General features: G+C 50.4%; 1 protein-coding gene across 2 annotated transcripts; it reads left to right on the plus strand.

Annotated features, from left to right (window-relative positions):
- The first annotated feature begins 335 nt into the window (after positions 1 to 335).
- Positions 336 to 4193, plus strand: LOC134382698 (protocadherin-8). Of its 2 annotated transcripts, none has more exons than XM_063103434.1 (3): positions 336 to 2960; positions 3131 to 3338; positions 3820 to 4193. In XM_063103434.1, the coding sequence occupies exons 1-3, from the start codon at positions 336 to 338 to the stop codon at positions 4191 to 4193; spliced, it is 3207 nt and encodes a 1068-aa protein (XP_062959504.1). The 2 variants fall into 2 exon arrangements, with proteins under 2 accessions (XP_062959504.1, XP_062959505.1); XM_063103435.1 differs by having other exon boundaries at positions 336 to 2669.
- Positions 4194 to 11766: the final 7573 nt, after the last annotated feature.

Below are 11766 nucleotides of genomic sequence, written 5' to 3' on the forward strand. Positions count from 1 at the left end.
TTTAAAGGGATTGTCAGAAGCTGGCGGAGGAGCGGCGCGAGGGTGAGGCTGCCATTGGCTGCCTGGCTCGGGTGATTTGCATATCGGCAACTATAAAGACGAAGGCGGTGCTCCGCGGCGCAGCTCCAGCAAGGAGAAGGGAGGGAAAGGTGCAGAGTGCGGGTGGGTCCGCGCGTCCTCAGAGTCCGCCGGAGCCGCCGAGCTGTAGCCCGCAGACTTCTCCCGCTCAGGGCTTGCAAAGAGCGTGCTCCTGGGAGCCTGGAACTCACGCCCGGATCTGCAAACCGGAGAGGACTCTTCCTTAGCCTTTCGGAATAGCACTAGGGTCTGGCGGCATGATCGCTGTGAGGCGCTGGGGCAGACCCTGCCTTTTCCCCTTGCAGCTCTTCAGCCTCTGCTGGGTGCTCTCAGTGGCCCAGAGCAAGACAGTCCGATACAGCACCTTCGAGGAGGATGCCCCCGGTACGGTTATTGGGACCCTGGCTGAAGACCTGCATATGAAAGTGTCCGGAGACACAAGCTTCCGCCTGATGAAGCAGTTCAATAGTTCTCTGCTCCGGGTGCGCGAAGGCAACGGGCAGCTGACCGTCGGGGACGCGGGCCTGGACCGCGAGCGGCTGTGCGGCCAAGCCCCGCAGTGCGTGCTGGCCTTCGACGTGGTCAGCTTCTCGCAGGAGCAGTTCCGGCTGGTGCACGTGGAGGTGGAGGTGAGGGACGTCAACGACCACGCGCCGCGCTTTCCCCGCGCCCAGATCCCGGTGGAGGTGTCCGAGGGTGCGGCCGTGGGCACGCGCATCCCGCTGGAGGTGCCGGTGGACGAGGACGTCGGCGCCAACGGGCTGCAGAGCGTGCGCCTGGCCGAGCCGCACAGCCCCTTCCGCGTGGAGCTGCAGACCCGCGCGGACGGTGCCCAGTGTGCAGACCTGGTGCTGCTGCAGGAGCTGGACCGCGAGAGCCAGGCCGCCTACAGCCTGGAGTTGGTGGCCCAGGACGGTGGCCGCCCGCCGCGCTCTGCCACGGCCGCCCTCAGCGTGCGCGTGCTGGACGCCAATGACCACAGCCCGGCCTTCCCGCAGGGCGCCGTTGCCGAGGTGGAGCTGGCGGAGGACGCGCCCGTGGGCTCGCTGCTGCTCGACCTGGACGCGGCCGACCCCGACGAGGGTCCCAACGGCGACGTGGTATTCGCTTTTGGCACCCGCACCCCGCCCGAGGCGCGCCGCCTCTTCCGGCTCGACCCGCGCTCGGGCCGCCTCACCCTGGCCGGGCCCGTGGACTACGAGCGCCAGGACACCTACGAACTGGATGTCCGGGCGCAGGACCGCGGCCCCGGGCCTCGCACCGCCACCTGCAAGGTCATCGTGCGCGTCCGCGACGTCAATGACAATGCGCCCGACATCGCCATCACCCCGCTGGCCGCCCCGGGCGTGCCGGCCGCCTCGCCCTTCTCCGCCGCCGCCGCCGTGCTCGGGGGGACGGACGCGACCTCGTCGGCCGGGCCCGGGACGCCGGAGGCCGGCGCCACCTCGCTGGTGCCGGAGGGGGCGGCGCGCGAGAGCCTGGTGGCATTGGTCAGCACCTCGGACAGGGACTCGGGCGCCAACGGGCAGGTGCGCTGCGCCCTCTACGGGCACGAGCACTTCCGGCTGCAGCCGGCCTACGCCGGCAGCTACCTAGTGGTGACCGCGGCGTCACTGGACCGCGAGCGCATCTCCGAGTACAACCTGACCCTGGTGGCCGAGGACCGCGGCGCCCCCCCGCTGCGCACCGTGCGGCCCTACACCGTGCGCGTGGGCGACGAGAACGACAACGCGCCGCTCTTCACGCGGCCGGTCTACGACGTGTCGGTGCGCGAGAACAACCCGCCCGGCGCCTACCTGGCCACGGTGGCCGCCCGGGACCCGGACCTGGGCCGCAACGGCCAGGTCACTTACCGGCTGCTGGAGGCCGAGGTGGGCCGCGCCGGGGGCGCCGTGTCCACATACGTCTCAGTGGACCCGGCTACAGGGGCCATCTACGCGCTGCGCAGCTTTGACTATGAGACGCTGCGCCAGCTCGACGTGCGCATCCAAGCCAGCGACGGCGGCTTCCCTCAGCTTTCCAGTACCGCCTTGGTGCAAGTGCGGGTGCTGGACCAGAACGACCATGCACCGGTCCTGGTGCACCCTGTGCCGGCAAACGGCTCCCTAGAAGTAGCGGTCCCCGGGCGCACAGCAAGGGACACGGCCGTGGTGCGCATGCAAGCCCGAGATGCGGACGAGGGCGCCAATGGGGATCTGGCTTTCGACCTGCAGCAGCAGGAGCCGCGCGAAGTCTTCGCTATCGGCCGCCGCACGGGGGAGATCGTGCTCACCGGCGACCTCTCTCAGGAGCCGCCGGGCCGCGTGTTCAGGGCGTTGCTGGTCATATCCGACGGCGGCCGCCCCCCTCTGTCCACCACCGCGACTGTCAGCTTCGTGGTAACAGCAGGCGCGGGGCGCGGGCCGGCCGCGCCTGTCAGTGCGGGAAACCCGGAGCGCTCTCGCCCACCTGGCTCACGGCTCGGGGCGTCGGGGCCGGCGCTGCAATGGGACACGCCACTGATCGTCATCATCGTGCTGGCCGGGAGCTGCACGCTGCTGCTGGCCGCCATCATCGCTATCGCCACCACCTGCAATCGCCGCAAGAAGGAGGTGCGCAAAGGGGGGTCCCTCCGGGAAGAACGTCCTGGGGCTGCGGGCGGCGGAGCCTCGGCTCCCGGCTCCCCGGAGGAGGCCACCCGGGGAGCCGGGCCCAGACCCAACATGTTCGACGTGCTCACCTTCCCTGGCAGCGGCAAAGCGCCCTTTGGCAGCCCCGCGGCCGACGCGCCCCCGCCCGTGGTCACCGCGGCCGAAGTGCCGGGCTCGGAGGGCGGCAGTGCCACTGGGGAAAGCGCCTGTCACTTCGAGGGGCAGCAGCGGCTCCGCGGTGCGCACGCCGAGGTGAGGCCTTCCTTCGGCTGGGCGCCCCCCTCCGTGCTCCGCGGACAGGCTGGGGGAAGGGAGACTGGAGGGGTAGGGATGGGCTCGAGCGGAGAGATGCTTAACCTGTCGCTCCTGTTTTTTTGTTCCTTGTCCGTCCTTCCCCCTCCTCCCCTCATTTCCTGCTGCAGCCCTACGGTGCCTCCCCTGGCTTCGGAAAGGAGCCGGCGCCCCCTGTGGCAGTCTGGAAGGGTCACTCATTCAACACCATCTCTGGCCGAGAAGCGGAGAAGTTCAGCGGCAAAGACAGCGGCAAAGGGGACAGTGATTTCAATGACAGCGATTCCGACATCAGCGGGGACGCTCTGAAAAAGGACCTCATCAACCACATGCAGAGTGGTGAGGACGCTTCCTCCCCGCCAAATTCAGCATCGCTCCCGTCCCTCCCCTTGGCCCCTGCTTGCCTCCTCTTAATCTCGTTCCCAGCCCCCCTCATCTTCCCCACTTCTTTTTCATTCCTCCACTTCCATATCCGGGTCTGCCTCATACAGTGAATTTCAAAATGCCACGTCGAGGCAGTTCCACCACTTGAATAAAGCACACACCCGTCCTGTTAGGCCTACAGGGGTGGTGCTAGCCATTTAAGCAGGGAATTCTCCTTGTCTTTTGTTTGCTTGCTTCCAGCAGAAGAAACTAGGCCAATTTTGCATTAAGGTGGCTTTACAAGAAGCAATATGCCTTTCATTTCTTGAATCCCGGCGTTCATCATCTTTATACACACTTTTCTTTTCAGCCACCCTGACCCATTCTGAAGATGGAGGCTTAGGTGTGTGTAATTTCAAGAATAATCATGCTCTTTTTCCCTTCCCTTTTATGTTAGGACTGTGGGCGTGCACAGCTGAGTGTAAGATCCTGGGCCACTCTGACCGCTGCTGGAGCCCGTCCTGCAGTGGCCCCAATGCCCAGCCCTCGTCTCATCCACCAGCCCAGATGTCAACCTTCTGTAAGAGCACGTCCCTGCCTCGGGATCCTCTGCGCAGGGACAATTACTACCAGGCCCAGCTGCCCAAGACAGTGGGGCTACAGAGCGTCTATGAAAAAGTGCTTCACAGAGACTATGACAGGACAGTCACTCTGCTCTCCCCTCCCCGTCCAGGAAGGCTCCCAGACCTGCAAGAGATAGGGGTACCCCTCTATCAGTCCTCCCCTGGCAGGTACCTGTCCCCGAAGAAGGGAGCCAATGAAAATGTGTAATCCCATGCTGCATGTCTTCACACATACACAGGTCACTCTGAGAAGCCCCTAAGTTATTGACCAGTTTCAGTGTTGTATATATAAATATGCAAGATGTGCCTTAAAATGAAATTGTTGGAAGCTATTTCCAATCACATTGGTACTGTTTGGTATTTGCAAACAAAAATGTAGTTAACGTAATTTTTATGAAATGTGTGCAGTATTTAATTTTTCTTATCATGCTATTGATTTTAATTTCACTTGCAGCTTGCCATTTTCTTAGTGTTTTTAACCTGTACATTGTGTAATGTAATGTTTGTATATAATGAAATTTTGTTATATTTTTATATAATAAAAGCTAAAGTGGAAGTTATTGCCAAAGGAACTGTCTGTAAGACAAAAAAAACAAAACACGTTGGAATTACCTAATGGGAATATATCTTTCACCTGAAACAACCTAGTGTTTGAGAAGTTTTGCCTTGCCAAGTATAACTTGTATATCTTGAGTCTGTAGTAGATTTCAAGTTCTATGTTATTTAATTACATTTGGTTTTCTGTAAACCATGTCACTTATAAGCACAGTAATAAAGGATTTGTCCTGTGTTTGAAGAATCTGCTAATTGCTTTTCATGAAGTTGCCTATAGTCAGACATTCACAATTGAGTACCAGAATTAAATCTTCTTTCGAGTGCTAATTATCTGGGCATTATTCATGTTCATGGGTACATGTGGAGGTGGGGTAATTAGACCAGTCTATTTGTGTGTTTGTGTTTGAAAATGTACATAATGGAAGGTTTTTAAAAAGACACTCAAGAGACCTATGCCTATGTCACACTCTATGCATTTCATTTGTAATTAAAATGATGATGATAGTGAGAGCCAACATTACTGAGCAAGCTTTTATATGAGTAGAGCTCCTTACAAAGCACTCTGCATGAATTATCTCATTTAATCCTCAAACTACTCTCATGTTGATAGGAAATATCATTAATTTCTTTTGGCGGATAAGGAAACTAAGGCATAAAGAGGTTAGATAAAAAGCAAAAAATTCCACAGCTAGTAAGTGGCCAGAGATTCAAATCTAGATTATTCAGAGAAAAAAAAAAAAATGCAGCAATGAAAGAGGTTTGTTTTTTTCACTTGAAAGAAACAAAGAGTTAGGTGGAAAAGTCCCAACGCGTTGCCTTTACTGCATGATTATTGTGTAGCCCTTCATATTTGTGAAGTGCCTGTGTTCTTTTATTTCTAATTATAGAGTGTGAGGCACTGTAATGAATAGAGGAGCCCTCAAAGCTGCCTGTTGAAGTCATAATTGAAACCAGTGGTGGCTCCAGGCTGAACAGCAGGGTGGGTACACAGAAGTGCTTCACCACCCACGGGCTGTGCAAAGTTCAGTGGTTTCTGCAGGCAACTGTGCTGCTTATGCGCCTGACAAGCTCAGACTGCCCGGACCTCAGGTTCTGAAAGAAAATGCTGGATGTGGGCAGGTTACAGACAGCTCCAGGGCCGTAATGACCAGGCCCCAGAAGACAGACTCCCAGGTAGACCTCCCATTATAACATCTAAATCTTATTCTTGAGCCAGTCCCATCAAATGTAGAGCAGAAGAATGAATAATCCCATGCTGCAATCTAAAAGCATCGCATCTCCAAATATGTTTGCTGTCTTTATCAATAACTTGAAAAGTAAAACGATGTTATTGTCATTATTTTATTTTGTACTATTCAAGCTATTATTTCATTACTCCGAAAATTCGGATTTCAAAACGTCTGTGACTTCATTGTCATTTTTTCCTTAGAGAAATGACCACTCAAAGACTTTGCTTTTCCTTAGAACTTTAAAAAAAAAACACAGACACACACACAACTCAGTTCTCAAAATTGTTTAAACAAAAAAAGGGGGGAGGGAGTCTTCTAGGGGCCAGCGGCAGGAACTCTCAAAGAATCAGGAGCCAGATGAGGGAGGCTTTCCACCTTTCTCTAGAAACGTTTACTCTGAAGCACATTTTTCCAAAAAATATTGTTTTATTAAATTAAATGAGATAATGTATATGCAGAACACATAGCACGATGCCTGAACTAAAGTAAGTTCCTGCTGCAATCTGTCCTACTTCCTCTTGCTTTGCCTTCCTTTGGAGCCAGTCTTAGTGTGACTGTCAATACAGACCCACGCACTAAGGAAGATGAAGTAGACCCAGGACGTCTGGCCTCGTCTGATCCAATTTTGCTCTCTTCACTTCTTCCACTTTCACCAAGTAGACCAGAGCCTGGTGCATAGTCAACACTGTGCACACACGTATGGCTAAAGTGAACATCACACACAAACTCACACTTCTCAGAGGTTTGTGATGATAACACAAATACCTCTCTGGAGGTGGAGGTCAACAGCCCTTGGGCACCTTGGCAGTGAGCACTGGGTCAAGAGAAGGCCTCTGGGGAAAAAGGAGGTCACCTAGAAAGAGAAAGCTAAAACCAGACTGCCTATTTCACTTTTTTGTCTCTGGCCCCATTGACTTGGATGTCTGATGCTTCTTCCTGTAATAAAATATCCATCAAAGAAACCACTTCAGAAAATTAAAATGTAAGTGGTCTCAACATCTATTGAAAAATGCATTCTGAAATAGAGCAAAAACAAGATGTATGTCTCCAAATACAAATATGTATGCATATATAGAGAAAAATATATATATAATTGGGATGAGTTCCATGCCATAATTAGCTAAATATTTGGTTTATTTCACTTGGCACATATAAGCTTTTATCGTCTAAAAATTCCATTTTAGAAAACAAGCATATTCACTTTAGTACTGAATTTAGTAACAGCAGGATGATTGGAATGCGGTAAGTTTTGAAAGCAAACTGAAGCAAAGTAATACAATACTCGATGGGGCACTGTGCTGTACAACAACACAGAAGAGCTTTGAAAATGCTGTCTTGGTTTTCAAGAGCTATGTAAGAACTCAAAAGAGTATTTATTATTCCCTTTCTTCAGAGAGAGACAATCTGCAGTAAATTCACCAACAGGTTCAAAGTCAACTAATAACTGAACAGCAGGTAGAAAGAGACACCAGGCTGTTTTAAAAGCCATCACTTAAACCGCCAGATTAAATGTGCTCTTTTAGCAAGGGGAAAAATTTTCATTCATTATCAGAGTCAGGATTTGTTCCCACCAAACCTGCTTAAGGAATTTCAACATGTCAAGTTGAAGCCTGCACAGCTTAAGACGGAATTAGGAAAATTCCATTTGCCAACCCAATATGAAATTTGGCTATATTACAGACACCTCCGATTCAGCATGTCCAAATGAAAATTATCCCCTCTTCACCCCCACCATTATTCCAAAACTATCCCTCTTTCAGTTGGTATAAACTCAACAAATGGGACCTCAAATTTTAGACCAAACTCAAAATACAAAAGCCATGTTAAGATCCCACCCTATTTCTTACTCCCAACATCCAAGTACTCATAAAGATTTATTGATTCTACCTTCTAAATATTGTTTAACTGTCTCTTCACTGCACTGAAGCAGATATGATGCTCTGCCCATGTCCCCATTCTGAGTCCACCTCAGCTGCAGTGGGCACTTCTGGTTCCGGTATGACAGTGTCCATCTCAAGCACCACCGCTGCTGCTTGAGACTTGCTGAGGAGGCCCCGCCTGAAGCTTGTTCAGCTTGTGCAGACAGCAGCCTGGAAGTACTGGGGACTTAAGGACTACAGGGGCAACCCTCAACCAATGAGGGACATAAGTCGGTGGATAAATACCCCAGCTTTCCCATCCCTTGGAGGAACCATTCTGAGCTGTGTTCTACATGGTTCCCCTGAGCATCCCCAGTGATTCGAGCCCCAGTTGCCCACAACAGCAGCCCACCCAATAATTCACCCTTTGTTGGTTTTCCTGTCTTCTCCTGTCTCACTTTCCTCACACTCTTCCTTGTGCTTTCTGGAATTACTTCCCAGATAAACTACCTGCACCCAAGTCCTTGTTGCAGTATCTGCTTTTAGGGGGACTGTCCAAATTGGGATGGCCACATAATAATAAAATAAGGATGCCTTTTTAAAAAATAAACACTGCGTTTCAGGCACTGCACCAAGACTTTGTAGGTTTATCTCATCTAACCCTCACAGCCTCACATTAAACCATCTTACATAGAGGGAAAGCAAGGCTGAGAGAGGTCAGGTAACTTGCCATACGTCATACAGCGAATATTAGAAGGAACTGGGATTAAAATTGAGATCTGTGTGATACAGAATAAGGCATACCTTCTTGCCCAAACTCTCATTGCTTCTTTCCTGTGCTCCAGCACAAATTTCCTATCTGCTCTCTCTGCATTCACTACCTGTCCTTCTCTACGCCATTCTCCACACTGCTGCCATAAAGATCTTTTTCTAAAAATTTGATCTTGTCACTCTTCTGATTAATACCCTTATTACTTTGTATCACCTTCAGGATGAATCCAAAGTGCTGTCCATGGCATCCCAGATCCTTCATGCTCAGGCTCTTCCTTCCTCCCCAGCCTCAGTCTTACTGCTGCCTTCCTCCACCACCACCCCATGACCCTTGCCCCCCATAACACACTCCCCACCCCCTCCGTGTGACCCCACCCAACACCTTGAACTTCAGCCAGAAGGATCTACTGGTGTTTCACCTCTTCATCCTGGTCCTTCTGCCAGGAATGACATTCTATTTCCTCTTCCTCTCTCCCCACCCTCCCTTTCTCTTCTCTGGCCCATTCTTATTACCCTTCAAGACTGCTCTAGAATTGCTTCACTAGAGAAAACTTCTGTGCCTTGCCTTTCCCAAACCCCTCTCCCTGCCACCAGCCAGGCAGGGCAGGGTGCCCATCCTGTGTGCTTCCTCAGCACTGACCAAACTCAGGACAAGTATTGTTCCACTTGTCTGTCTTCCCCGACTGGCCCATGAAGTCGACTGGCTGTGTCTTTCATCTATACATCCCCAGCACCTATCACACTGGCTCATACATAATAGGAAGTTCATAAAATGCACTTGCTGATAAGTGTAATTGTGGTAATGGGCATGCTGATAGTATTGATCTGGCCATCACATCTTGGGCACAGGTGGTGACAGTTGGCTTTGTACCCCATGAATATATATAATCAATAAAAAATAAATTAAATAAATAAAAAGTGCTTGCTGGATGGAATGATTCACCAAGCCAAGCATGAAAGGTCGTGGTTACATGCCATAGCCAAGAGACTCTGCATCCACAAGTCACTGTATCTCCCCACAGGGGGTCTGTGCTAAATATGCCTCCAAATCAGACATGACCAATAGATTCAGCATCTCATCCACCCAAGCTAGTCTAATGACACTGAAGTGCTTGCAGGATACAGAAGCAGCTTCAGCCCTAGCCAAGTACAAGTCACCTTGCCCACCGAAGTTCAAGCCCTCCCTTCATCCAGTCTTAAGGCAGCAGCATCTCTTTAGACCCAATTTGAGAGAGTCCCGAAAGTTTATGGGTGCCACACATCTAGAGATCTGATGTGAAAGTCCATTTTGGTACCCAAGTCCACATGGCCTAAATTATCCAGATAATTGTTAAATGTCCACTTTGTTCTATGCAAACACAGCAAACTGTAAAGTTGTTGGAAGCAACAAATTTTTTCTGTGCTAAATGTCGGATATTAGCCTCTTATTTTTTTGAAACTTCATTATGCCAAATTTTCTTCCTATCAATTCTAGGAAACTGGCTGTACAAGGAGAGTTTTCTTCTAACAAATGCCACCAGATCATGAGAGGAAAGACTGGGCTATTGGAGGGTGGGTAAGTGGGGGTGGAATCTCATTGTTATTCAGCAACTGACTTTTAGCCATCGCTTAACCTCCTTGTGATTCATTCTGCTTATCAGCCAAAAGCCCTTAATCACCATCCTCACTGGAGGTCTGAGAAGGAACTAATAAAGATGCTTAAGTGCCTCCTGGAATGCTAAGGACTCAGTCAACCATCCTCCTGCGCTAAAGAAAGTCAATGTCACACTCTGTCTCCAGTATTCCTCCCTGTGCATGTGGTGGTGCATCTCCCAGACTGTCTACATACAAAAGCTGGTACAAATCACACTCTACATAATTATCTAGATATTTTCGGGTACCCATATGGGACTTAAAAGTATCTTTATAAATCCTTCAATTTCTCATTGAATTTTGGATGATTTTCTTAAGTTCCTGAAAAGCACAGTCTGAGATGGGGATTCTTGTGAAAAGCATTTATTGAGGAAGTGCTCTCAGGAGAAGTGGGGAGAAACGAGCAGGAGAGGACAGGGGAAGAAACTTCAGTAGGTGGGGTTTTAGTTTCAGCCTTGTCCCACCTGGAGCTCTGGAACACAAAGTGATCCTCTCTTGGGGCAAGGGGACAGCATTTTGTACCCCATGTCAGTCAAGGATTTATTGAGACAATATGACAATTGGAACCAGGGAGATGCACAGATCGGGTTACCCCGAGAAATGTGTTTCTAAGACGGCCAGCAGAGTTTAGCATTTTAGAATCACAAGAAGGGGGGAGCAATCAAAGGAGAGAGGTAGGGCAGCCCTCCTAATCACTTCATCAGGTTTTCTATTGGTTATCCATAAAGTATAGATTTAAGATTGCTAATAGGTTACACACTACATGCTCGTATCTAGGGTAAGGGTTACAAGAAGAATCTTAGGTTATTTTATGGCTTTCTGATGCCATTATATCTGCTTCTAAGTAAAATAGTCTTATGATAACATTTCTCCAGGACAGGTGGACATGACTAGTGGCTTATCCTAAATCTCCCAAGGCACTATAATTTAGCTGACCTTATCAGAACAAATTTTTTGTTATCAAAATCCTTCAATCCCTCACTTAATTTTGGATGATTGTCTTAAGTCAAGTTCCTGAGAAGCACGGTCTGAGATGCAGATTCTTGAGCAAGTCATTTATTGAAGAAGTGCTCTCAGGAAAAGTGGAAAGAAGCAAGCAGGATAGGGCAGAGGAAGAAAGCTCAACAGGTGGTGATCTTAGATTCAGCCTGGTCCCACCTGGAGCTCTGGAGCACAGATTGGTCCTCTCTTGAGTCAAGGGGCCAGCCTTTTGTACCTCGTGTCAGCCATCGGCCTCTGGATGGAGGGGCAGGGGTGTGTAGCATTACCTCCCATGGCAAGGGAGCCCCCTGATTGGCTTCCCTGTTCGCCTTCCCTGTTCTCAAGAAGGAAGCCACCATGAACCTTTAGCAGCCAGTACTCATAACAGCTAGGAAGGAGAACACAGGTTCCGTGGGTGCATGTGGATAGGGCACCAACGGCATCCACTCTATCAGTGGTTTTCAAATCACAATCACCTGAAGGGCTTATCAAAACATAGATTGCTGGGCCTGAGCCCAAAAGTATCTAACACAACAGGTTTGGGCGTGGGGTCCTATAATTTGCATGTCTAACAAGTTCCCAGGTGGATACTAATACCGCTAATAGCCCAAAGACCACCCTTTGAGAACCAACTGCCCTACGGAGGTTAAACACTGTTGGGCCAAAGCATACCTTCTGATTGATCTGCTTTGATTTGGCAAGGTTTTCTAAGAAGTATTTCCACTATAGAATATAAGGCTGTGCTTTAACCAAC

The sequence above is a fragment of the Cynocephalus volans genome, chromosome 7 (assembly GCF_027409185.1).
Source record: "Cynocephalus volans isolate mCynVol1 chromosome 7, mCynVol1.pri, whole genome shotgun sequence".
NCBI lineage: Eukaryota > Metazoa > Chordata > Mammalia > Dermoptera > Cynocephalidae > Cynocephalus > Cynocephalus volans.